This window comes from Podarcis raffonei, chromosome 18 (assembly GCF_027172205.1).
Source record: "Podarcis raffonei isolate rPodRaf1 chromosome 18, rPodRaf1.pri, whole genome shotgun sequence".
Taxonomy (NCBI): domain Eukaryota; kingdom Metazoa; phylum Chordata; class Lepidosauria; order Squamata; family Lacertidae; genus Podarcis; species Podarcis raffonei.
Window position 1 is genome coordinate 8,472,963 of NC_070619.1, and position 26,685 is coordinate 8,499,647.

Consider the following 26,685-nt stretch of genomic DNA (forward strand, 5'->3'; position numbering starts at 1 on the left):
GCGCTTAGACTGTGGAACTCCCTGCCACAAGAATGTGACATCAATCAACCTTTAGGAGAAGGAACTGGAAAATTCGTGGGCTCTGCCCTGCTTCCATGGCCAGGATGCTTCTGAAAACTAAGTTGGCAGAAACCACAGGAAGGGAGAGCTGCTCTCGCACTCGGGTCCCGCTTGAGGGTTTCTCGCAGACCTCTGGTCGGCCACCATGAGAAAAAGGGGAAGCCGGGCTTTTTGGGGCGCTGCAGGTGTTCGTATCAGATGGAGCAGCAATTCCACACGGAATAAAACACAGAAGCGTAAGCTGGAACATAGCTGTCAACTGTCCCTTATTTGGCGGGACAGTCCCTTATCCCAGTGCCATGTCCTGCTGCTGTCCCTTATTGATGATGTCCCTTAAATTTCCCGGGTTTCAAAGGAAGCAGCTCCTCTCCCTCCCTCCCTGCCGGCCAGGGAGGAGGGAGGCTCCAACTGTGTTGCTTGGCTGTGTTGCTCACCCAATAAGGAGTCTAAGAACGACTGGGGGGTGGCGCTTGCATGCCTTGTGCTGATCAAATCGGCTGCGTTGCCTGGGGACTCGCCTTTGCTCAGCGCTTCCCAGCGGAGAGGTGACGGTGGTTTTCCTTGCTGCATCCCCTTTGCCAGGTTGCTGCGCTGTGGGAACCACCGCTTGAGGCTTCGTTTGGCTGCTGGCTGGGCTTTCTGCCTTTGGCTCGGAGGGGCTCAGAAGTCGAACCTAGCTGTGCTGGGAAAATCCCTTATTTTGGCTGCTGATCCCTTATTTTCAAGGCTGCTAGTCCCTTATTTTCAAATCTGGAAGTTGACAGCTATGAGTTGGGAAGGGCATTGCAAGCAAATTGACAAGCTCTGTGACCTCTAAAAATGACAGGGCGGTTTGCTCAGACATACAGTAAAAGAAATGTACAGAACAAGCTCCAAATAGCCTTTGCCCTGCCCTTATACTCCCAATATATTTCTATTTTTACTTAATAATAATAATAATAATAAAAACCATAATTTTTACAGCCCACGTACTCCTGAGCAAACAGGCATAAGGTTGCAAATAGAAAACTATATGATTACGACAGGACTGGGGTTTCCTTCAAACGCTGGCTCTGCAAAGACAGACTTGATTTCAAAGAAATATTTTTGCGAAACAAAATAAATGCAAATAGGGAAAACGGAAAATGGTGGTTTGTAATCCACCCTTTGTTTTACCATCGTTTCCAACCATCCCTCTAATAATAGATAAAGTTATAACTTGTTCCCGTGTAAAAGCTCTGCATTTGCAAAAGAAAATTGAATTTTTTTTTTGCAGGTTCTTGCACTGGGAAGCTGAAGAGACTACAACACCCAGAATGCACCGCGGGACAACCCTCTCCAGCACACTCACCCCGCCCCTCTCCCAGTCGTTTAAGCATCCTGCCTCTCTCCCTCCTGATTAGTCTCCCCAAGCTCTGACGTCATAGACCCATGTGGGATCCGGCTTCGCGGATTGGCTACCTCGCCTGCCCCGCTGCAGCCAATCAGCGGAAGCCTACAGTAGCTGAAGCTCGGAAAGGCAATTTAAGGTGGAACGGAATTTCCCCTTTCACAGTGCTATTTTAATAAAAAGTATCTCCTGTTATACTGTGTATATAAATATATATGTTTAAATAAACTCTTTGCAGACGTCGTGTGGGACAACACTGGGGTTTTATTTCGTGAAATGTATACCCCTCTTGATTGTGAAAATAAATAAGGCACTTTACCAAAGAAAAGAAAAAGATAAAGCAATAAAATCATCACTAAGGAAAAGGGACAGCAATAATTTAAGACACCCAGAAAGTTAAAATAGCAATAGTCTGAGTTACTGTATCACGTGCGATTTATAAGAGTCTCTGCCCCTATCTGCTTACAAAACCGGCTGCTTTCCAACGCATGAACTTAAAAATATCCCGAAAGTATTATTTCCGCTACCAAAGAAGAGCACAAAGCCTTTCTCAGCCCAGTGCCTTCAAGATGCATAGATGCTGCTGTCCAGTTGAATGTTCAGGGGAGACAAGAGAAAGTTAACCTGTGGAACTCTCTTCCACTGAAGGGAGTGGTGACAGCCAACTTGGGGGCTTGGCTTCGGAAGAGGATTAGACAAAATCAATGGCGGACATGTCTATCGGTCGCTACAAGCCACAACGGCTCCGCTCGGCTTCCATGGCCAGAAACAGTGATACTTCTGAATTCCTGTGGCCGGAAAATTGCTCTTGAGCTCAGATCCTGGGTTCCACATAAGGGGAATCTAGAGACATCACCTTGCCAACAAAGGTCCGTATAGTAAAAGCTATGGTTTTCCCAGTAGTGATGTACGGAAGTGAGAGATGGACCATAAAGAAGGCTGATCACCGAAGAATGGATGCTTTTGAATTCTGGTGCTGGAGGAGACTCTGGAGAGTCCCATGGACTGCAAGAAGATCAAACCTCTCCATTCTTAAGGAAATCAGCCCTGAGTGCTCACTGGAAGGACAGATCCTGAAGCCTAGGCTCCAAGACTTTGGCTACCTCAAGAGAAGAGAAGACTCCCTGGAAAAGACCCTGATGTTGGGAAAGATGGAGGGCACAAGGAGAAGGGGACGACAGAGGACGAGATGGTGGGACAGTGTTGTCGAAGCTACCAGCATGAGTTTGACCAAACTGCGGGAGGCAGTGGAAGACAGGAGTGCCTGGCGTGCTCTGTTCCAGGGGGTCACGAAGAGTCAGACACGACTAAACGACTAAACAACAACAATTTTTGCCCACCTCCCCAATTTCTGAGCAGCTCTGGACTCCAGGAGACCTTTTTTTTTACTTTTGGAAATGAGTTGCGGCTGGGAGTCGTAAGGTAGGGTTGCCGTGTGTCGAAAAGGGGAAATCCGGACACAAAAGTTGTTGAACTTTCTTTGCAAAATCTCAAAAATAATAATAATCTGGGAAATGAACAGACGTACAACAGCCCTTTGTAAGGATCCGGGGTTTATCGACTCATATATGCAACAAGCTTCTCCTACAGCCGGAGCCTTGGGTTCAAACAGAAACCAGCCGTCGCACTCCGGCACTCTCTCTCTCCAGCTTGCTGCCTTTAACAGCCTGCAACCTCTTCCCCTCGCAGCCAGAGCATCGGGATCAAACAGGAATCAGCCATCATGCTCCGGCCCTCTCTCTAGCTTGCCACCTTTAACAGCTTGCAACCTCTTCCCCTCATAGCTGGGGCTTCGGGTTCAAACAGAAATCAGCTGTCCTGTGGCCCTCTGTCCAGCTTGCCGCCTTTAACAGCCTGCAACCTCTGGGCTGCATCGCAGCCAACTCTCAGCGCTAAACTATGGTACATGTTCTCTAACTAACTGAAAGATGGAAGATGGGTCCCACCCATTTTACATCTAGCACAGAGCCTCCTCTCCTTGGTTTTCTTAATGACCCATTACCTTTCCTTTGTTCTCCTAATGGCCCGTCTCCCAGATGATCTCCTGAACAGGGATTAGGAGTCTGGCATCCAGTTTAACTCCCCAAACCTTGGTTAAATTCTAACACCAGGAATTTAGGGGAGTCTGGCACCCACCCTATTATTTCTTCTTCTTCAGCATCTCACACCTGTCTTTGGATATAACCTCTATTCCTGAAGGAGCATCTCCACCCCCATCATTCAGCCTGGACACTGAGATCCAGCTCCGAGGGCCTTCTGGTGGTTCCCTCCCTGCGAGAAGTGAGGTTACAGGGAACCAGGCAGAGGGCCTTCTCAGTGGTGGCACCCTCCATGTGGAACGCCCTCCCATCAGGGGTGTCTTCTACATGGGGGCATCTTATAGACCATGGTAGGCAAGCTAAGGTCTGGGGGCCGGATGTGGCCCAATCGCCTTCTAAATCCGGGTCACGGACGGTCTGGGAATCAGCATGTTTTTACATGAGGAGAACGTGTCCTTTGATTTAAAATGCATCTCTGGGTTATTTGTGGGGCATAGGAATCCGTTCATATATTCCCCCCCCCCAAATATAGTCCGGCCCCCACAAGGTCTGAGGGAAAGTGGACCGGCCCCCTGCTGAAAAAGTTTGCTGACCGCTGCAATAGGTAGACAGGCCATTGGTCTAATCCTGCAAGCTCTTCTTATTAAGGGACAGCAGTTTCTTGAAGGCCAACTGACTAAACAGCGGCTTGCTGTTTTGGAGCTGCGAGTCCTCCTGAAAAATCTCAATCGCACTGCAATACAGGAGTAAAAGCCTGCCAGAAAGTCCTGAGCAGTTTCGGGATCCGATTTAGTCGGTCTTTCATTGCGGGAATTGGCTTACAACAAGAAGCAACGATGGCTGCTGGCATAGCTCAGTCGGTAGAGCATGAAACTCTCTGTCCCACGGTTGTGGGTTTGAATCCCATGTTGGGCAGAAGATACCTGCCTTGTAAAGGGTTGGTTGGGCTGGATCCGGCCCTCGTGGTCTTTTCCACCTCTACAGTTCTATTCCTTACACACCATTCATTCAAAGCACACGACCAAGGCTTGTGGGAACTGTAGTTCCTTTGGGGTCCTGAGCATTGCAGGCCCTGTGAAGGGGGCAAGCTACAGTTCCCAGGGTTATTTTGAGGAAGCCGCTCGCTTTGAAAGCAGACTGTGCGAGGAGCGCAGCCTAACTCCAAAGCGTTTTACTTTAGGTTCTAAAGTTTAGACCCCTGTGGTTAATACGAATCCTTAGGAATTGTTGTTGTCGTTTTAAAAAAAGATTGTAATTGATTTGATGGTATGTACACCGGGACTAGGGACGCGGGTGGCGCTGTGGGTTAAACCACAGAGCCTAGGACTTGCCGATCGGAAGGTCGGTGGTTCGAATCCCCACGATGACGGGGTGAGCTCCCGTTGCTCAGTCCCTGCTCCTGCCAACCTAGCAGTTCGAAAGCACGTCAAAGTGCAAGTAGATAAATAGGTACCGCTCTGGCGGGAAGGTAAACGGTGTTTCCGTGCGCTGCTCTGGTTCTCCAGAAGCGGCTTAGTCCTGCTGGCCACATGACCCGGAAGCTGTACGCCGGCTCCCTCGGCCAATAAAGCGAGATGAGCACCGCAATCCCAGAGTCGGACACGACTGGACCTAATGGTCAGGGGTCCCTTTACCTTTACACCTTGGCTAACTTATTTGAACACCTAAGAGCAGAAGAACAAAGGAAGAACTTGCTGGGATCGGGCCGACGGCCTATTTAATTCAGCATGCCTTGTCTCACAGAAGCTGACTTTTGTTGTTTAGTCGTTTAGTTGTGTCCGCCTCTTCATGACCCCCTGGACCAGAGCACGCCAGGCCCTCCTGTCTTCCACTGCCTCCTGCAGTTTGGTCAAACTCATGCTGGTAGCTTCGAGAACACTGTCCCACCATCTTGTCCTCTGTTGTCCCCTTCTCCTTGCGCCCTCCATCTTTCCCAACATCAGGGTCTTCTCCAGGGAGTCTTCTCTTCTCCTGAGGTGGCCAAAGTCTTGGAGCCTCAGCTTCAGGATCTGTCCTTCCAGTGAGCACTCAGGGCTGATTTCCTTCGGAATGGATCGGTTTGATCTTCTTGCAGTCCATGGGACTCTCAAGAGTCTCCTCCAGCAGCAGAATTCAAAAGCATCCATTATTTGGTGATCAGCCTTCTTTATGGTCCAGCTCTCACTTCCATACATCACTACTGGGAAAACCATGGCTTTAACTATACGGACCTTTGTTGGCAAGGTGATGTCTCTGCTTTTTAAGATGCTGTCTAGGTTTGTCATTGCTTTTCTCCCGAGAAGCAGGCGTCTTTGAATTTTGCGGGGGGAAATACACAAGAGCAATTCTGGATCATGCCTGTGAAATCTGGCGTCCTGTGGTCACCTGGGAAGACAGCAAACAGCACCCGACCCCGAGAGCAACACCCTCCCCTCCTGCGGTCCCCAGCTCTAACCACTAGCCGCTACTGCCCCCCTTCCAGAAAGCGTGATAAGCCGCAGCGGTTTGGAGGCTCGTAGTTCTTCGGTTTGGAAGATCCACCTTAAGCTTCCCGTTTGAAAGATCATCTTCCCCTGGGCTCGCAATAAGCAGCTCCTTTTGCAGACAGGGACTGCTGTTGAAATCCGGCCAGATTTTCGCCTGACCTTCTGTTTGCGTTCTCCCTCTCCAGCTCCCTTCCCTCCACGCACCCCACCCCGGCCAGCCTGCCCCCCCCCGACAAAAAAAACCCCCAAACATCTCCTCCCTTTTCTTTCCAACAATTGCACAAAATCCCCATTTACTCCCACCCCAGTCAGTCTCCTGACCCCCACATTCCAATGGGGGCGAAATTTCCCCCTCTGCTACTTCCAGCCTTCGCAAAGGAAATACTGTTTTTTGGCACGGTTTTCTTTTAAGGGATATAATTCTTTTTTAATTGATTAAAAGGGAAAAACAACAACAACCCTCTACTTAGATCTGTGGTTCTAAGGGGGGGGGGAGTTTTTTCTCTCTTCCCCCTCATTTTGCTTTTCGAGTTATTTTCCCCCTGGATAATCTGGAAGAAGAAAAAAAGGAGTCTCTCCTTTCTGCTTGGCTGGGTTTTTGGGGTTTTTTGGAGGGGGGGTTTATCCCCCAGAATGTATCCACAAGGACGGCATGCTGTAAGTATCAATATTTGGGGTGTTTTTTTTTTAGGGGGGGGTGTTGTTTGAAGGAACGTGCCAAAATGTCGTGAGAAACCTGGGGAAATAATTCAAAGCGATAGCTTTTTGTGAAAGAATCTGGGTTTTTGTGTGTGTGTGTGTTTGGAGGGGGGGGAGAAGGGGGTTTAAACTGTGCCACGATTTTAAACCTTTGCAGGTTAAAAAAACAAGTAGACCCTGAAACCCTAGGCATCTTTACTCAGAAGTAAGTCTGTGTTGAAGGGGGCTCCTCGCTCAGGAAAGCTGTGCAGAAACCTTGATTTGGGGAGATGAATTATCCCTTGAAATCCTATTGCTTTTCTGATATACTGGATAACAGAGCCAGTTCTGCCTTCCATAATTACGGATTAATATTGTGCTTAGGGTGTTGTTGTCTTTTGCACGGTATATTTTTCTCCAACGGGGTCTTCCCCAAAGGAATTAGGGGTGTTTAAAAATGCAAAAAAAGAGGGGGGAAACTTAGCGTTGTTTGGGGGACAGGGTCTGGCGACAAACTGAATGCGAGCCGCTAGCTGCAAGGAGCGGCAACTCACTCAGGGGTGCAACAGGGAACCTCGCCTCCAGGTAGACATTCCTGCTGCCTCATTTGCTTCAGCCGGGGTTCCTTGATCCAGGTGTGCCTGGCGAATGGCCGTGACCGAATTAGCTTCTCGCTGGTTGGCAGGAACGGGGACTCGCCAAGAGAAGCAGCAGGCAGCCTCTCCTGAGGGCAGCTACTTAGGCCGAGTCTGTGCTGTGGGCACAGTTCAGAACAACTCATGGGCGCAGAAATAAGTTGACCCGAAATGAACTTCCTGGGTTTGTTCTTATGATGCGTTTTGCTTTTTTAAATCTTGTATTTTTATGTTGCGAAAGGCTCCCAGATCTTAATAATAAATAGTGCAGAGTGGAACCCCGGATTTCTCAAGTCCTAGCCGCTCGCTCTAACCACTGCACAACCACTGCCTCTCTGTCCTAAAGAGAGATGTTTTGGAATCTCTCTCTCATACACACATACAAATTGTGGAGTCTTCCTGCCCAATATAACTTTTGGGCACCGTAGCTTTTTCGGACATGGTTTTCCAGCTGCCAAGGGGATGGCACTCTTACCATGGTCAGGGGACCCTGCCAGGGGCTGTTCTTCTCCGCAGGTGTCTCCCTGGGAATGGCTTGAGGGGAAGGCAGCGAAGCTGTTCAGGCTTTCAATACCCAAAGGGGTTTTTGCAGCCCACCAAAGCCCGTGAACAAGTTGCAGATTTCGGTTGAGCGTTAGGAAAAAGTTATTTGGCAAGGGGGTCCGTACCCTAGAGAGGTGGGTTCCCTTCCTCACTGGAGGAGTTGAAGGAGGCTACAAGCTGTCAGGGAACGATGAGCTTTTGGCGTTTCCTCCCTTGACCCGAGGTTGGGGTTGGAATAGATGACCCCTAAGGACCCTCTTCCCACTTTTATGAGCCCGCTGATATTTCAGAAGGGTCTCTGAGGCTTCTTCCTCAAACTTGAGGAAGGAACTAGGGTGGGAGTCGTGGGTCCCCAGCAAACTAATGTGTCGAGGAGGGACAGACCAAGATGGTCTGGAAACCAAGCCGGATGAGGAACGGTCGAAGGAACTAGGGGTACGTTTAGCCTGGAGACGGAGAGGAGATAGGGACCCCTGACCATTAGGTCCAGTGGCGGACGACTCTGGGGTTGCGGCAGTCATCTCGCTTTATTGGCCGAGGGAGCCGGCGTACAACTTCCGGGTCATGTGGCCAGCAGGACTGAGCCGCTTCTGGAGAACCAGAGCAGTGCACGGAAACGCCATTTACCTTTCCGCCGGAGCGGTACCTATTGATCTACTTGCACTTTGACGTGCTTTCGAACTGCTAGGTTGGCAGGAGCAGGGACCAAGCAACAGGAGCTCACCCCGTCATTGCGGGGATTCGAACTGCCGACCTTCTGATCGGCACTCACTTCCGGGTTTGCGGCGTTCAGGAGCCGACCTGTTCGACAACCGAGGTAAAGGTAAAGGGACCCCTGACCATTAGGTCCAGTCGTGGCCGACTCTGGGGTTGCGGTGCTCATCTCGCTTTATTGGCCAAGGGAGCCGGCATACAGCTTCCGGGTCATGTGGCCAGCAGGACTAAGCCGCTTCTGGCGAACCAGAGCAGCGCACGGAAACACCGTTTCCCTTCCCACCGGAGTGGTACCTATTTATCTACTTGCACTGGCGTGCTTTCAAACTGCTAGGTTGGCAGGAGCAGCGACCGAGCAACGGGAGCTCACCCCGTCATTGCGGGGATTCGAACTGCCGACCTTCTGATCGGCAAGTCCTAGGCTCTGTGGTTTAACCCACAGCGCCACCCACACAGTAACAAAACCAAAATGAGCCGCAAAAACGCAAAATAAATAGCAAAAACAGACCGACCTCAGCGTAACACTCAAATCAGAAGCGTTAAACTCAGAACGGAGCATGTTTGATTTGCGGAAAAAGTTTGCAAACCAGAACGCTTACTTCTGGGTTTGCAGTGTTTGGGTTCCAAGTTGTTTGAGTACCAAGGCGTTTGAGAACCAAGGTATTCCCAAAAGTGACAACCAAGAAATCTAGGCCTTTTGCAGATTCAGAAAAAATGGTACCCAAAGGTCATTTTGCTGCCTGAATCCATGTCCAGGATAAACCCGGACTTATGGCAGCTCAAGAATAGACGGTCCATGATTCTGTGATTCCAGAGGACATATCTTGTCTATATGCAAGGCGACGGGGATAGTTTCTAACACGGAGTTATTTGATCATTCTTTTCTTCCCGCCTCGTTCCTTCTTTTTGCTCTCCTCCTGCAAAGTCTGGACAGCCTTTCAAGTTCTCGGTTTTGGAAATCTGCGACCGGATCAAAGAAGAGTTCCAGTTCCTGCAGGCTCAGTATCACAGGTATTTGCAGGGAAGGGAAGGGAAAAAAAGAGCGATGGCCGCCAGCTGTGCTGGCTAAAGTGGAGCTTCAGAGTTCAGGGGCAGTCTACCTCTGAACACAACCTTGCATTTCCGCAGGGCGATTTCAGAGGATCCATTCCTTCCTTCCTTGGACGTTGCATGGCCATCTGTCATGGATAATTTGGCTGAGATTCCTGCATTGCAGTGGGGGTTGGACTAGATGATTTTATTGGGGGGGGGTTTCCCCTTCCACCTCTGCAATCCTGTGATTCTACATGCTTTGGCCTCCTTCTGTGGGTGGGATGCTCTAGACTGCCCTTTTATAATAATAATAATAATAATATAATAATAATTTATTATTTATACCCCGCCCATCTGGCTGGGTTTCCCCAGCCACTCTGGGCGGCTTCCAACAAAACAGTAAAATACAATAACCTTTTAAACATTAAAAGCTTCCCTAAACAGGGCTGCCTTTAGATGTCTTCTGAAAGTTTGGTAGTTATTTTTCTCTTTGACATCTGGTGGGAGGGCGTTCCACAGGGCGGGCGCCACCACCGAGAAGGCCCTCTGCCTGGTTCCCTGTAGCTTTGCTTCTCGCAATGAGGGAACCACCAGAAGGCCCTCGGAGCTGGACCTCAATGTCCGGGCAGAACGATGGGGGTGGAGACGCTCCTTCAGGTATTCTGGACCGAGGTTGTTTAGGGCTTTAAAGGTCAGCACCAACACTTTGAATTGTGCTCGGAAACGTACTGGGAGCCAATATAGGTCTTTCAGGACCGCGGTTATGTGGTCTCGGCGGCCGCTCCCAGTCACCAGTCTAGCTGCCGCATTCTGGATTAGTTGCAGGTTCCGGGTCACCTTCAAAGGCAGCCCCACGTAGAGCGCATTGCAGTAGTCCAAGCGAGAGATAACCAGAGCATGCACCACTCTGGAGAGACCGTCTGCAGGCAGGGAGGGTGTCATCCTGCGTACCAGATGGAGCTGATAAACAGCTGCCTTGGACACAGAATTGACCTGCGCCTCCATGGACAGCTGTGAGTCCAGAATGACTCCCAGGCTGCGCACCTGGTCCTTCAGGGGCACAGCGACCCCATTCAGGACCAGGGAGTCCTCCACACCAGCCTGCCCCCTGCCCCCCCAAAACAGTCTTGTCAGGATTCAACCTCAATCTTATGGATCTTATGGAACCTCAATTTTATGGATCCAAATGCTTCTAGCCTTTTATCATTCTAGTTTTAAATTATTATTATTATTTGCATTTAGTTGCAAGTTGCTTTGAGGTTCTGTTTTGTTAAAAACAAGAAAGCTCACAAGTCCAATTAATCGTCACCGTCGTCATACTGCTGTTCTATATTGGACTTTTAAAAAATGGCTTTGATTTTTTCCACGTTAAGGTTTTCTAGCTGCCTTGAACTTTGAGACAGGAAGGCGGCATTCTGAATCTTCAATAATTTTCTAAACTCACCGTATTTTTTGCTCTATAAGACTCACTTTTTCCCTCCTAAAAAGTAAGGGGAAATGTGTGTGCGTCTTGTGGAGCGAATGCAGGCTGCGCAGCTATCCCAGAAGCCAGAACAGCAAGAGGGATTGCTGCTTTCACTGCGCAGCGATCCCTCTTGCTGTTCTGGCTTCTGGGATTCAGAATTCCCCCCCCCCTTGTTTTCCTCCTCCAAAAACTAGGTGCGTCTTATGGTCTGGTGCATCTTATAGAGCGAAAAATATGGTAACCACTCGACTTTGTAAATCTGGTATCGCTGACTCCAGTTCATCCATTTTGCCCAATTAATTAAACCGAATAGTTTTAATTGAACTTTGAATAAATGTGCAATTAATTGCCAGGGCTTTGAATTTCATTGCGTTATTATTATCCGCTGTTCCGAATAACAGGGCACTGGGGGATACTAGGGAACTGGGGGTGAGTTTATGGAAACCAGGGCAGGCGGTGGCCTCAAATAAAATTGGGGACCGTTGCTCCAACCACTAGGGTGCGGAGGCGAAGCAGGCGGGACCTGCAGTAAAATGTTGCAGCGTGTCCTCGTCTCCTAGAGAGCGCATCTTCAGAGTTCCAGCCAGCCGCAATCCTTTCCGGGATACGGAGACATAAGTGTTTTGTTTTTCCTTTTCAAAAGGCACTCAGGATCCCATGACTATAGAGAAAGGCTTGTTGCCACTGAGATCATGCATATATAATCTCCTGCTCTCGTTTTTATTTTTCGTTGTTCCGCAAGCTCCCTACCCGTGTTGAAGATTAGAGGGACTGCTCTAAATGCAAGAAGCATCTTCCTGCCTCCTCGTGTCTTCCTTTCATTTCTCTCTCTCCCCCCCCCCGGTCCCCCCCATATTTCCCTCCTCTTCTCACTGTCCCTCCACCCTAGCTAAATTTCCCATCTCTCTCTTTTTTTTATAATGATTTTTATTAATTTTCAATACAAATATACATATAACACCATATCAAAATTTATCACAATTTTTCTCTTTTGGACTTCCTTCAGCTTCTCTGCCAATCATCCGTATTTAATTTTTGGTTACGCATTTCCTAAATTTAACATTGCCTTTTAATATACACTCCCATTCTTTTTCTTTTCTTTTTTACAATACTCCTCAAACTTTCACAGAGCTTCTTGAAATCCTATAAGCGTTGTTTGTTCATCACATATACCTTTCAGATACTCTGTAAATTTTCCCCAGTCCTCGATGAACTTATGGTCTCGTAGATCTCTAATCTTCCCAGTTAATTTGTCCAGTTCTGCATAATCCATCAGTTTCATTCTCCATTCTTCGAGCGTCGGTAGTTCCTCCTGTTTCCATTTTTGGGCCATTAATATTCTCGCTGCCATTACTGCATACTGGAAAAGTTTACAATCCTTTCTATTTATTTCATTTCCTACAATTCCTAAAAGAAAAGCCTCTGGTTTCTTTACAAATGTCTATTTCAACATCTTTTTCAATTCATTATATATCATCTCCCAGAAACCTTTTACTTTCTTACACTCCCACCACATATGGTAAAATGTCCCTTCTTTTTCTTTACATTTCCAACACTTATTACATGTTTTAAACATTTTCGCTAATTTTACCGGTGTAATATACCAGGCTAAATTTCCCATCTCAACGGGGTGTGTGTGTGTGTGTGTGTGTGTGTGTCAAAAACATCACTTGGGTCTCATATCCAGCACTGAGAACCCCACAGTCATTTTGCATGTGGTCTTTGGTTGTTTTGGGGAAGAATTTGGGGACCAGGGAGCCAGGGCCTCCCCCCCAAAAAAAAAACACAGTGAGGAGGTTGCAGATAACTCTCTCTTTTTCTTCAGCTTGAAGTTGGAATGTGAGAAGCTGGCTAGCGAGAAGACAGAAATGCAGAGGCATTATGTGATGGTAAGTCATAGAATCATAGAATCATGGAATCATAGAGTTGGAAGAGACGACAAGGGCCATCGAGTCCAACCCCCTGCCAAGCAGGAAACACCATCAGAGCACTCCTGACATATGGTTGTCAAGCCTCTGCTTAAAGACCTCCAAAGAAGGAGACTCCACCACACTCCTTGGCAGCAAATTCCACTGTCAAACAGCTCTTACGGTCAGGAAGTTCTTCCTAATGTTTAGGTGGAATCTTCTTTCCTGCAGTTTGGATCCATTGCTCCGTGTCCGCTTCTCTGGAGCAGCAGAAAACAACCTTTCTCCCTCCTCTATATGACATCCTTTTATATATTTGAACATGGCTATCATATCACCCCTTAACCTCCTCTTCTCCAAACTAAACATGCCCAGCTCCCTTAGCCGTTCCTCATAAGGCATCGTTTCCAGGCCTTTGACCATTTTGGGTGCCCTCCTCTGGACACGTTCCAGTTTGTCAGTGTCCTTCTTGAACTGTGGTGCCCAGAACTGGACACAGTACTCCAGCTGAGGTCTGACCAGAGCAGAATACAGTGGCACTATTACTTCCCTTGATCTAGATGCTATACTCCTATTGATGCAGCCCAGAATTGCATTGGCTTTTTTAGCTGCCGCGTCACACTGTAGGCTCATGTCAAGTTTGTGGTCAACCAAGACTCCTAGATCCTTTTCACATGTACTGCTCTCAAGCCAGGTGTCACCCATCTTGTATTTGTGCCTGCTGTTTGTTTGTTTATGTGTTTGTTAAGTGCTGCTGTTTGTTTGTTTATGTGGTTGGCATCTGTCTGTCTCGGAACATTGCAACCCAGAGTGGCTGGGGAAACCCAGCCAGATGGGCGGGGTATAAATAATTTATTATTATTATTATTATTATTATTATTATTACAGTCATACCTCGGGTTACAGGCGCTTCAGGTTGCATTTTTTTGGGTTACAGACTGCCGAAACCCAGACGTACCGGAACGGGTTACTTCCATGTTTCGGCGGTCGCGCATGTGCATAAGTGCTAAATCACGCTTTGCGCATGCTCAGAAGCGCTGAATCGCAACTGCGCATGTGCAGATGCACCGCTGCAGGTTGCGGACACTGCGGGTTGCGAACGTGCATCCTGCACCGATCATGTTCGCAACCTGAGCATCCACTGTATTATTATTATTATTATTATTATTATTATTATTATTATTATTATTATTAATATTAATTAGTGTGGCTGCAAACCCAGTTTGGTTAGCTCATATGATTGCATGACAACAGACCAGACCTAGAGATGCATATAAGCCTTGAATCTGCAGGGATGTGGTATTTACAAAAATTGCCTGTCTTGGGGGTTTTTTTTGTAACCCAAGTTTCTAGACTTTGTAAACCCAAATTTCTAGACGCCTCCTTCCCACTTTTGGCTGAACAAGGATAGGCTCTCATCTCGGAACATTGGAAGCTAGAATGAATTATCTATTACATCTTCCTCCCTCCCTCCCTCCCTCCCTCCTCATCTTACCCTCCTTCCTTCCTTCCTTCCTTCCTTCCTTCCTTCCTTCCTTCCTTCCTTCCTCTTTCTTCCCTCCCTCCCTCTTTCTTTTCCTTCCTCCCTCCCTCCCTCTTTCTTTTCCTTCCTTCCTTCCTTCCTCCCTCCCTCCCTCCCTCCCTCCCTCCCTCCCTCCCTCCCTCCCTCATCTTTCTTTTCCTTCCTCCCTCCCTCCCTCCCTCATCTTTCTTTTCCTTCCTTCCTTCCTCCCTCCCTCCCTCCATCTTTCTTTTCCTTCTTCCTTCCTTCCTTCCTTCCTTCCTTCCTTCCTTCCTTCCTTCCTTCCCTCCTCTCTCCCTCCCTCCCTCCCTCCCTCTTTCTTTCTTTCTTCCCTCCCTCCCTCCCTCCCTCATCTTTCTTTTCTTTCCTCCCTCCCTCCCTCCCTCCCTTACCGATATTTGTTCTTGATCTGTTTCAGTACTACGAGATGTCTTACGGCTTGAACATCGAGATGCATAAGCAGGTATGCGATTTTCGGGTTCCTCTGGAGGAGGAGATGGGAACTGTACAATCCTCGGGGCAGAGACCTCTGATTTATTTATTTAATGGCGTCACACACAGAGACAGATGTTTCAGGCTTGGTTTTCCGACTAGTGGCGAGGACTGAGGGCTTAAGAGGAAACAAGGGAGACGCTGGGTTTCAGAGACCTCCAAATGGGGCTGTCATCATTGATATTTGATATGCATCTTACGGAAAACGACGCAAGGCCACACATTTATTTACTGGCGTAACAGATTTCCTGCTGGGGGGTGTCCCATAGCCTTTTCCTCCACTCTCTGGGTGGTGGCGATCCCTCAAGCGAGGGATTTGTATGCTCAGGAGCACTCTTGCCTATAGCATGCCCTCGCTTATTCCGGAGACGTGGCCCCTGGCATTTTAAAAAACGTGAATCCAGAGACTGAGCCCTGAATTTAAATTACATCCTTATGTCAACTCCAGCTGCTGTGGAATAAAACTCCATTCAGCCCCAGCCAGCACATGAGGTAAATTAAAATCAAATCAAATTAAAGAGCCCCTCCAGACTGGTGTCGTTGCATTGCAATCTGCAATTTATTTTATTTTATTTTATTTTGCATTGCATTGCATTGCATTTATATCCCACTTTTTCCACCACGTGCTTCAAAATGATTCTCCCCCTTTCCTCATTTGACCCTCACAACGACCCTGTAAGGAAGGTTAGGCGGAGGGAAAGCAGGGATCCTCCCAAACACTTCTTGCAGCCGCGGAGGAAAACAGGGTGGCGTTTAACCACCGGGAGACCGTCGCGGGCGCAAACTATTGTTTACGAGCGATACAAAGTGATGTCTCGGGAGAGGCCAGGAGCAGTCTGCCTGACCTAACAGCTTTTAGCTTGGGCTCCATGATCACTGCAGATGGTGACAGCAGTCCCGAAATTAAAAGACGCCTGCTTCTTGGGAGAAAAGCAATGACAAACCTAGACAGCATCTTAAAAAGCAGAGACATCACCTTGCCGACAAAGGTCCGTATAGTTCAAGCTATGGTTTTCCCAGTAGTGATGTATGGAAGTGAGAGCTGGACCATAAAGAAGGCTGATCGCCGAAGAATGGATGCTTTTGAATTCTGGTGCTGGAGGAGACTCTTGAGTGTCCCATGGACTGCAAGAAGATCAAACCTCTCCATTCTGAAGGAAATCAGCCCTGAGTGCTCACTGGAAGGACAAATCCTGAAGCTGAGGCTCCAAGACTCATGAGAAGAGAAGACTCCCTGGAAAAGACCTTGATGCTGGGAAAGATGGAGGGCACAAGGAGAAGGGGACGACAGAGGATGAGATGGTGGGACAGTCTTCTCGAAGCTACCAGCATGAGTTTGACCAAACTGCGGGAGGCAGTGGAAGACAGAAGTGCCTGGCGTGCTCTGGTCCAGGGGGTCACGAAGAGGCGGACACAACTAAACGACTCAACAACAACCGCTTTTAGCATGCAGAGATAGCTAATGTTCTTCTTGGTTTCTTTCCAGCAAGGGAAGAGGCAGGGAGGGGAAATCTTAAGGCACATAAATCCTCCAGACCTCTGTATTCTGTGTGAAGAAGCCAGAAGTCTCTCTCTCTGGTTTCCCCAGATCTCCCCGCCCCGCTTGTAATTTGCTTCCTGTCTCTGGGTTTATCAAACCAGGGCATCATGGGGGGTTTGGGAGCGGCTGCCTGGGAACACAAGCTTGGCAAGGCGCCCGGGGAAATAGACAAGACTGCCAGCCTTCCTGTGTGTTCGTTTGCTTGGGAGAAAACAGGGAGCCTTGGAGCAAGAGTCAGTTGTTTGCTTGTTGCTTCCTGGCCAATACAGTGGTACCTCAGGTTACATACGCTTCAGGTTACATACGCTTCAGGTTACAGACTCCGCTAACCCAGAAATAGTACCTCGGGTTAAGAACTTTGCTTCAGGATGAGAACAGAAATCATGCTCTGGCGGTGCGGCGGCAGCGGGAGGCCCCATTAGCTATAGTGGTGCTTCAGGTTAAGAACAGTTTCAGGTTAAGAACAGACCTCCAGAACGAATTAAGAACTTAACCCGAGGTACCACTGTATATCCCCCCCCCCTTCTTCTCCTTGCAAATCTAGAGAGAGGTATATTAGGAGGCAAGCTGTTTTTGCAGCAGCCGTGACTGGCATCCGTCAGGGATCGTGGGGCTGGAGAAAACGAGAGGCGGGGCAACGTGTTGTTGTTTTTAAATATTTTATTCTTCATTTTTTAACAATGTTCTATGTGTTTAAATAGGGACGCGGGTGGCGCTGTGGGTTAAACCACAGAGCCTAGGACTTGCCGATCAGAAGGTCGGCGGTTCAAATCCCCGCAATGACGGGGTGAGCTCCCGTTGCTCGGTCCCTGCTCCTGCCAACCTAGCAGTTCAAAAGCACAAAGTGCAAGTAGATAAATAGGTACCACTCAGGCGGGAAGGTAAACGGCGTTTCTGTGCGCTGCTCTGGTTCGCCAGAAGCGGCTTAGTCCTGCTGGCCACATGACCCGGAAGCTGTAAGCCGGCTCCCTCAGCCAGTAAAGTGAGATGAGCGGCGCAACCTTCTGATCGGCAAGTCCTAGGCTCTGTGGTTTAACCCACAGTGCCACCTGCGCCCCTTATAATCCCCATGTTACACCCCCCGAAAATGCATCACTCATACATCATGGTTACATCATGAAAGGGGAGGTCTGGTGGCAGTAATCTGAGCATCCTGGACCCTGCCCCATGGTTCTCCTTGCCCTCCACCAAACACGCATCAAGTGGAACAAAAGAGATATTTACATTTCCCTGTTTCCCAGCCAAATGAATCACACCCTTTTGTCTTCATCTGGGTTTGTTATTTCTGGAATGGCTACCTGTCTGGCACTCAGGTATCAGGAGGCCAGGGATTATCACTCAGGCAGAGGGGCTGCTGAGGAGCTGAGCTCACATGTCTATATGAATTTCTGAAGTTTTCCCAGTGACCCAGTACATAGGTACATTGATCAGTGAATTCTTACATTTGGTATCGTGCAGCAAAGGCCCTTTGAATAGATAAGAAGAAACTGTGATGAAGTGTTTTGTGGGGATGAATCGCAAAAGTCACAAAAGTGATTGTGCTGATTTTGGTAGTGGGCTGCATGTGCATGATATCTGTTGGAGGGGCAACACCCCCCAACCTATACATGAATTCCTGCAGCAGCTTCAACTCTGATGTGACTGAGACCGCCGTCTCTTTCTTCTTCCAGGCAGAGATTGTTAAACGGCTCAGCGCTATTTGCGCCCAGATCATCCCCTTCCTTACACAAGAGGTAAGATAAATTTGTTTGTGTTTCATAACAAAAGCAGTTAGCGTTTTACATGCAACGCATTCTGGGCATCGGGTGTCCGCAATGACAAAACCTCAAACTGCCTTCGGCAGACTGAGGAATGGTTCGCCCCCAGGGCCGGATTTAGGTTCAATGCAGCCCTCAGCTACTGAAGGTAATGGGGCCCTTTATATATCCAGCTGTCCTTTGTCAACACAAATTGTCGCTGTTTTTTGTGTTCGGTATATGCTATATGGAGGGACGCGGGTGGCGCTGTGGGTTAAACCACAGAGCCTAGGACTTGCCGATCAGAAGGTCAGCAGTTCGAATCCCTGCGATGGAGTGAGCTCCCGTTGCTCTGTCCCAGCTCCTGCCGACCTAGCAGTTCAAAAGCACGTCAAAGTGCAAGTAGATAAATAGGTACCACTCCAGCGGGAAGGGAAACGGCATTTCCGTGCGCTGCTCTGGTTCGCCAGAAGCGGCTTAGTCCTTCTGGCCACATGACCCGGAAGCTGTACGCTGGCTCCCTCGGCCAATAAAGCGAGATGAGCGCCGCAACCCCAGAGTCGGCCACGACTGGACCTAACGGTCAGGGGTCCCTTTACCTTTACCCATATGCTATATGGTAATTTATGGACCTCATAGGTATCTCAAGCCATTTGCCCATGTTGCCGTGCAACCAGTCCATGCAGAATGTCGGCACCCTATATATAGAAAGGAGCAAACCAGTGATATTTTAGGGAGCAGACTAGCAGGCAGGGCCCATGACTTACATTATAGGAGCCGACACAACACAAAACATTGTTGCTGTATGTAGGTTTTGTTTTATTTGTTTTTTTATCTTATATTTTTTATCTTATATTTTCAAAATGTGAAAAAGGTAAAGGGACCCCTGACCATTAGGTCCAGTCGTGGCCGACTCTGGGGTTGCGGCGCTCATCTCGCTTTACTGGCCGAGGGAGCCGGCGTACAGCTTCCGGGTCATGTGGCCAGCAGGACTAAGCCGCTTCTGGGAAACCAGAGCAGCGCACGGAAGCGCCGTTTACCTTCCCACCAGAGTGGTACCTATTGATCTACTTGCACTTTGGAGAGCTTCCGAACTGCTAGGTTGGCAGGAGCAGGGACCGAGCAACGGGAGCTGACCCCGTCATCGCGGGGATTTGAACTGCCAACCTTCTGATCGGCAAGTCCTAGGCTCTGTGGTTTAACCCACAGCGCCACCCGCGGTCCTTTCTAAATGTACATCCAGGTTTTTTCCCTTTAAAATATTATTGAGAGAGGAAGAAATACTTCCCTAAATTTCCTGATGTGTATTTTTTCCTCCTTCCAGCACCAACAGCAAGTGCTGCAAGCTATGGATCGGGCAAAACAGGTGACGATGGGTGAATTGAACAGCATTATTGGGGTGAGTGGCCGGGTCAGACCAAAGGCCGTCTCTTTCCTGTTTGCAATTCATTTGTCTTTGCAAGGAGTACTCCTTGAAGCAGCTTCTCTCTTGCAAAGCTTATCTTCTTGCTGGGCCATCTCATCTCTTGCAAAGCTTATCTTGCGGAGGCAGAAAATGGCCATTTAGGGATGCTTAGCTACCCGGAAGTAGACAAAGATCCCAAGATAGGGAACCAGCACATCCGTAATGGGCTAGGAGTGGAATAGCACTTTTGTTTCCTTTATTTACCGTATTTTTTGCTCTATAAGACTCACTTTTTCCCTCCTAAAAAGTAAGGGGAAATGTGTGTGCGTCTTACGGAGCGAATGCAGGTTGCGCAGCTATCCCAGAAGCCAGAACAGCAAGAGGGATTGCTGCTTTCGCTGCGCAGCGATCCATCTTGCTGTTCTGGCTTCTGAGATTCAGAATATTTTTTTTCTTGTTTTCCTCCTCCAAAAACTAGGTGCGTCTTGTGGTCTGGTGCGTCTTATAGAGCGAAAAATACGGTATTTCATAAAATTCATATAAACCACTTGATGGTAGGAGGAATGTTGACAGCAGGAATTTCAAACGTCCGGAAACCAGACTAAAAACAGATTATAATAATTTATTGATATTAGTATTATTATTTTGTATATAATTTTTAATTAGTTTTTTTAACATATCATATTAAACATACTTTTACATCTTATTCAAATTTTTGACTTCCATCAATCCCGTCTGAAAAATTTCCAATCTAATCTCTCAGAGTGCATTTCTTATCTTCCGTATTACATTTCAAACTCATAACCAATATCTCTACCTTTTTCTACTTTGTAACACTTTGTATATTTCTCCTTACAAAACTTTTTGTAGTCCTACTAGCGCAATTTGTTGATTACAGTTGCTCTTCAAATAATTCATATACTTCTTCCAATATTCTGTAAATCTCTGGTCCCGCAGGTTTCAAATCCTTCCTGTCATTTTGTCCAATTCTGCATAGTCCATTAATTTCGTCTGCCATTTTTCTTTGGTCGGAATTTCTTCTGATTATAATAATTTATTATTTATGTCCCTCCCATCCCCAGCCACTCTGGGCAGCTCCCAACAGAATATTAAAAACACGATAAAATATCAAACATTTAAAACTTCCCTAAACAGGGCTGCCTTCAGATTTTTGCTAAAAGTCAGATAGTTGTATATTTCCTTGACATCTGGTGGGAGGGCGTTCCACAGGGCGGGCGCCACCACCGAGAAGGCCCTCTGCCTGGTTCCCTGTAACCTCACTTCTCGCAGGGAGGGAACCACCAGAAGGCCCTCGGAGCTGGACCTCAGTGTCCGGGCTGAATGATGGGGGTGGAGATGCTCCTTCAGGGATACTGGGCCGTTTAGGGCTTTCAAGGTCAGCACCAACACTTTGAATTGTGCTCGGAAACATACTGGGAGCCAATGCAGATCTCTCAGGACCAGTGTTATGTGGTCCCGGAGGTCACTCCCAGTCCCCAGTCTAGCTGCCGCATTCTGGATTAGTTGCAGTTTCTGGGTCATCTTCAAAGGTAGCCCCACGTAGAGTGCATTGCAGTAGTCCAAGCGGGAGATAAGCAGAGCATGCACCACTCTGGTGAGACAGTCTGCGGGCAGGGAGGGTCTCATCCTGTGTCCCAGATGGAGCTGCCCTGGACACAGAATTGACCTGTGCCTCCATGGACAGCAGTGAGTCCAAAATGACCCCCAGGCTGCGCACCTGGTCCTTCAGGGGCACAGTTACCCCATTCAGGACCAGGGAGTCCCCCCAAAAGGCCCTTCTGGCCACTGCAGCCTCCAGGTGAATCCAGGAGCGACCCCAAGCTTCGGGGACAGCGCAGCCCAAGCCAGAGTACCATATTTTTCGCTCTATAAGACGCCCCAGACCACAAGACGCACCTAATTTTTGGAGGAGGAAAACAAGGAAAAAAATATTCTGAATCTCAGAAGCCAGAACAGCAAGAGGGATCGCTGCGCAGCGAAAGCAGCAATCCCTCTTGCTGTTCTGGCTTCTGGGATAGCTGCGCAGCCTGCATTCACTCCATAAGACGCACACACATTTCCCCTTACTTTTTAGGAGGGAAAGAGTGAGTCTTATAGAGCAAAAAATACAGTAGGCACCCGGCCGGTTTCCCAATCCCTTCCCCGTCTTCAGGAGTCTCTCCTTTTGTCTCCAGCAGCAGCAACTCCAGAACCTCTCCCACCACGCTCCTCCCATCCCGCTGACCCCACACCCTTCGGGCCCACAGACCTCTAACTTAGTGGCGGTCAGCACCTCCTCTGGGCTCCTGGCGCTGTCCGGGGTGCTGGCCGCTCAGACGGCGCTGGCGGCGAAGGAGGAGAGGTCGTCTCGCGACTCTGAGAACCACCAAGGTAAGTGGAGATGGTGCGTGCGTTCAAAGCCAGGCTTGGCGGCCACAGGTTGCACGAGGGTCTTGGGTTCAAGTTCTCCACTTCAGCCTAGGGGGCATGGGTTGTGCAGCTCAGGGGCTGTGCACGTGGAAGGCTGCAGATTTAATAAGAGGAGCCTTCTGCATCGGTCCAACGGGGGACAAATCGAGTCCCGTTCTCGCAGGGGCACCTCGAAGGAGCGCGGTACTAAAAAGAACTGCATTTTCGGAAGCTCCGTAACACAAACGCAGCCGGGCAGTGGGAGCTATCGGCCGCCAGTCCCAGCAGAATTCGAACCCAAGAGCACTCTCCCCTCCCACAATTGTGTTGCTGTTTAGTCATTTAGTCGTGTCCGCCTCTTCGTGACCCCCTGGACCAGAGCAGGCTGGGCACTCCTGTCTTCCACTGCCTCCCGCAGTTTGGTCAAACTCATGCTGGTAGCTTCGAGAACACTGTCCCACCATCTCGTCCTCCGTCGTCCCCTTCTCCTTGCGCCCTCCATCTTTCCCAACATCAGGGTCTTTTCCAGGGAGTCTTCTCTTCTCATGAGGTGGCCAAAGTCTTGGAGCCTCAGCTTCAGGATCTGTCCTTCCAGTGAGCACTCAAGGCTGATTTCCTTCAGAATGGAGAGGTTTGGTCTTCTTGCAGTCCATGGGACTCTCAAGAGTCTCCTCCAGCACCAGAATTCAAAAGCATCAATTCTTCGGCGATCAGCCTTCTTGATGGTCCAGCTCTCACTTCCATACATCACTACTGGGAAAACCAGAGCTTTTACTATACGGACCTTTGTCAGCAAGGTGATGTCTCTGCTTTTTAAGATGCTGTCCAGGTTTGTCATTGCTTTTCTCCCAAGAAGCAGGCGTCTTTTAATTTCGTGGCTGCTATCAACATCTGCAGTGATCATGGAGCCCAAGAAAGTGAAATTTCTCACTGCCTCTATTTCTTCCCCTTCTATTTGCCAGGAGGTGATGGGACCACAATTGCACCCCGGCGCATAACTTGTCTCCAACTGTGTTACAAGAGAGTAAGGAGAGCTTTCCTCTGTCTGCTCTCTCTGTGCCACAACTGACTTTGCAATACGTCTATCGTTTCTCTTCTCGTTTTCCTTTTTCCTCGTAAGCTAAAAAAGCCCCGGGTGCTGCGACCGCTCCTAACAAGGAAAAAAACCTCCTCTCTCCCCACGTTTAAAAGCATCATGTAGGCAGATGGAAGAAGCCTCTGCCCCAAAGCGCTTACAGTCAAAATGTGCTTTGTCTGATGGGGAAGAGGGATAGGAATATAGGTACTTCTTTCCAGTTGTGGGTGAGAGACCTTTGCAGCGGGGTCTGCGTGAGGGGGGCTCCTTTCTCACCCTCCGACCACCCAGCCCCACCCAATCCCCCTCTTTCCACGCTGCAGCTGTTTCTTCGTGAGGAAACGGCCCAACTAATAATAATAATAACTTTGCTAATTAAGTCTCTCCAACATGCCGGGGAGACTGGCACTATTTTTGACCCGGGGAACAGCTGCGTGGTCTGGTGTGGCTAAACTCTAGCGTGGGCTGTTGATTTCTAAAATGAGAGGCGCAGCCTGGAAGATTAAGGCTGTGGTCTGGGAGCCTTGCCAAGCCCCCCACAGATCCATGCACTGCTCTGGTTCACCAGAAGCAGCTTAGTCATGCTGGCCACATGACCCGGAAGCTTATACCTTTAAAGGTAAAGGGACCCCTGACCGTTAGGTCCAGTCGTGGCCGACTCTGGGGTTGCGGCGCTCATCTCACTTTACTGGCCGAGGGAGCCGGCGTACAGCTGCCGGGTCATGTGGCCAGCAGGACTGAGCCGCTTCTGGCGAACCAGAGCAGCGCACAGAAACGCCGTTTACCTTCCCGCTGGAGTGGTACCTATTTATCTACTTGCACTTTGACATGCTTTCAAACTGCTAGGTTGGCAGCAGCAGGGACTGAGCAACGGGAGCTCACCCCGTCATGGGGATTCGAAACAATGACTTTCTGTTTGGCAAGTCCTATGCTCTGTGGTTTAACCCATAATGCCACCCACGTCCCTATTCTGGGGTTACCCACCCCCATAAAAACTATGCGCCCCTTGATTGTAAGACGACAACAACAAACAATAACTTCTCCAGGTAGTTTACCAGGAGACTAAAACAATACAGCCGTACCTTGGTTTACGAACTTAATTCGTTCCGGAAGTCCGTTCTTAAACCAAAGCGTTCTTAAACCAAGGTGTGCTTTCCCATAGCAGCGGGGGACTCAAGATTTTTTTTTAATTGGCATTTATTATCATTACCATTAAAGGTAAAGGTAAAGGGACCCCTGACCATTAGGTCCAGTTGTGGCCGACTCTGGGGTTGCGGCGCTCATCTCGCTTTACTGGCCGAGGGAGCCGGCGTACAGCTTCCGGGTCATGTGGCCAGCAGGACTAAGCCGCTTCTGGCAAACCAGAGCAGTGCACGGAAACGCCATTTACCTTCCCGCCGGAGCGGTACCTATTGATCTACTTGCACTTTGACGTGCTTTCAAACTGCTAGGTCGGCAGGAGCAGGGACCGAGCAACGGGAGCTCACCCTGTCGTTGTGGGGATTCGAACCGCCGACCTTCTGATTAGCAAGTCCTAGGCTTTGTGGTTTAACCCACAGCGCCACCCACGTCCCTCAATACATGCCTAATTTGCATGATTTATGCGGGGGAGCATAATCCTGCTTCTCTATACCCGCCCCTCCCAAATATAGATAGAATATAAAAACTCTGTGTTTACAGCTCAGGTAGAAACCAGTTTTGGAGAATTGCAGAATTGAAGATGAACCTGTCTAGACTTGTGGAGCAATGGGGGCAAGCGTGTGGAATCTGGAGTCGCCCCAGCTGGCTCTTAGAAATGCGTGCGTTTTTTGGGGGGGCTCTCTCTCGCCCCCCCCTTTTGTTACAAATTGCTTTGCATGCAGGCTGTGATCAAATCCAAATGTAGCTTAGAAAAGCTTTTTGGCAGGCTTGCATTGTGGGATTGCATCCAGCGCCTCTTAAGACCCCCCCTCTCCTTTTTTCTGGCAAATTTCCTCTCTGTTCTGGGTGGGTGGGAGGGAATAAAGGCCTTCTCTCTCTCTCTCTCTCTCTCTCTCTCTCTCTCTCTCTCTCCCTCCCTCCCTCCATACCGCTGTCTAATATATCTGTGTTGATTTCAAAAGCCTCCTGGTCACCTACGGCGACCACGTTATTGATGCTTTTACAATAATAATAATAAGGTAAAGGTAAAGGTACCCCTGCCCGTACGGGCCAGTCTTGCCAGACTCTAGGGTTGTGCGCTCATCTCACTCTAGAGGCCGGGAGCCAGCGCTGTCCACAGACACTTCCGGGTCACATGGCCAGCGTGACGAAGCTGCTCTGGCGAACCGGCACCAGAGCAGCACACGGAAACGCCGTTTACCTTCCCGCTATAAAGCGGTACCTATTTATGTACTTGCACTTAGGGTGCTTTCGAACTGCTAGGTGGGCAGGAGCTGGGACCGAACGATGGGAGCTCACCGCGCCGCAGGGATTTGAACCGCCGACCATGCGATCGGCAAGTCCTAGGCGCTGAGGTTTTACCCACAGCGCCACCCGCGTCCCCAATAATAATAATATTTCCCCCAAGAAAAGCTCAACGCGGTTGTGTCTATATGTGCAGAAGGAGAACGGGCTGCCTCGCTTCAGAGTTACAGCTTGGGGAGACCTCTCCCCCCTTCTGAAAAAGGAGACCTCTCCCTGCAAGTAGACAGCCAGCATGTCAGGGATTATAGCCGAGCCTGTTCTCTTTATTTTACCATGCCAAGCAAAGTGCGGGACTCTCGTGTCTTCCAAAGAGGATTAGACAAATTTGGGTGTGTGGAGTGGGGGTGAGGGGGGCTGTTGATGGCTGCCAGCTGAGGTAGTTCTGCTTCTGCCTTCGCAGTCGGAGACATCAACGCTTCCAAAATCTATTTGCTGGAAACGGGCAAGAGGAGACAGCAGCTCTTGTGCTTTTGTGGCTCTTTGCTGCAAACAGAAAAAGGCTCTCTGCACACACTGTTGTTTAGTTGTTTAGTTGTGTCCGCCTCTTCGTGACCCCCTGGATCAGAGCACGCCAGGCCCTCCTGTCTTCCACTGCCTCCCGCAGTTTGGTCAAACTCATGCTGGTAGCTTCAAGAACACTGTCCCCCCATCTCGTCCTCCGTCGTCCCCTTCTCCTTGTGCCCTCCATCTTCCCCAACATCAGGGTCTTTTCCAGGGAGTCTTTTATCAACAACCTCAGATATGCAGATGACACAACCTTGATGGCAGAAAGTGAGGAGGAATTAAATAATCTTTTAATGAGGGTGAAAGAGGAGAGTGCAAAATATGGTCTGAAGCTCATCATCAAAAAAACGAAGATCATGGCCACTGGTCCCATCACCTCCTGGCAAATAGAAGGGGAAGAAATGGAGGCAGTGAGAGATTTCACTTTCTTGGGCTCCATGATCACTGCAGATGGTGACAGCAGCCACAAAATTAAAAGACGCCTGCTTCTTGGGAGAAAAGCAATGACAAACCTAGACAGCATCTTAAAAAGCAGAGACATCACCTTGCCAACAAAGGTCCGTATAGTAAAAGCTATGGTTTTCCCAGTAGTGATGTATGGAAGTGAGAGCTGGACCATAAAGAAGGCTGATGGCCGAAGAATGGATGCT

At 48.9% G+C, this 26,685-nt stretch overlaps 1 protein-coding gene across 2 annotated transcripts in view; it reads left to right on the forward strand.

The window, feature by feature from the left end:
* The first annotated feature begins 6,426 nt into the window (after nt 1-6,426).
* TLE2 (TLE family member 2, transcriptional corepressor) overlaps nt 6,427-26,685 on the forward strand; it is a 42,994-nt gene continuing 22,735 nt past the window's right edge. Inside the window, exons 1-7 of one of the 2 annotated variants that reach the window (XM_053372275.1) lie at nt 6,427-6,590; nt 9,429-9,514; nt 12,826-12,889; nt 14,848-14,892; nt 18,132-18,194; nt 19,522-19,596; nt 21,798-21,993. In XM_053372275.1, coding sequence (XP_053228250.1) covers nt 6,567-6,590; nt 9,429-9,514; nt 12,826-12,889; nt 14,848-14,892; nt 18,132-18,194; nt 19,522-19,596; nt 21,798-21,993 — 553 coding nt within the window. In that variant the 5' untranslated portion in view covers nt 6,427-6,566. Of the gene's footprint in view, nt 6,591-9,428; nt 9,515-12,825; nt 12,890-14,847; nt 14,893-18,131; nt 18,195-19,521; nt 19,597-21,797; nt 22,912-26,685 lie in introns of those variants that run through there. The other variant, XM_053372274.1, reaches the window with a different exon arrangement.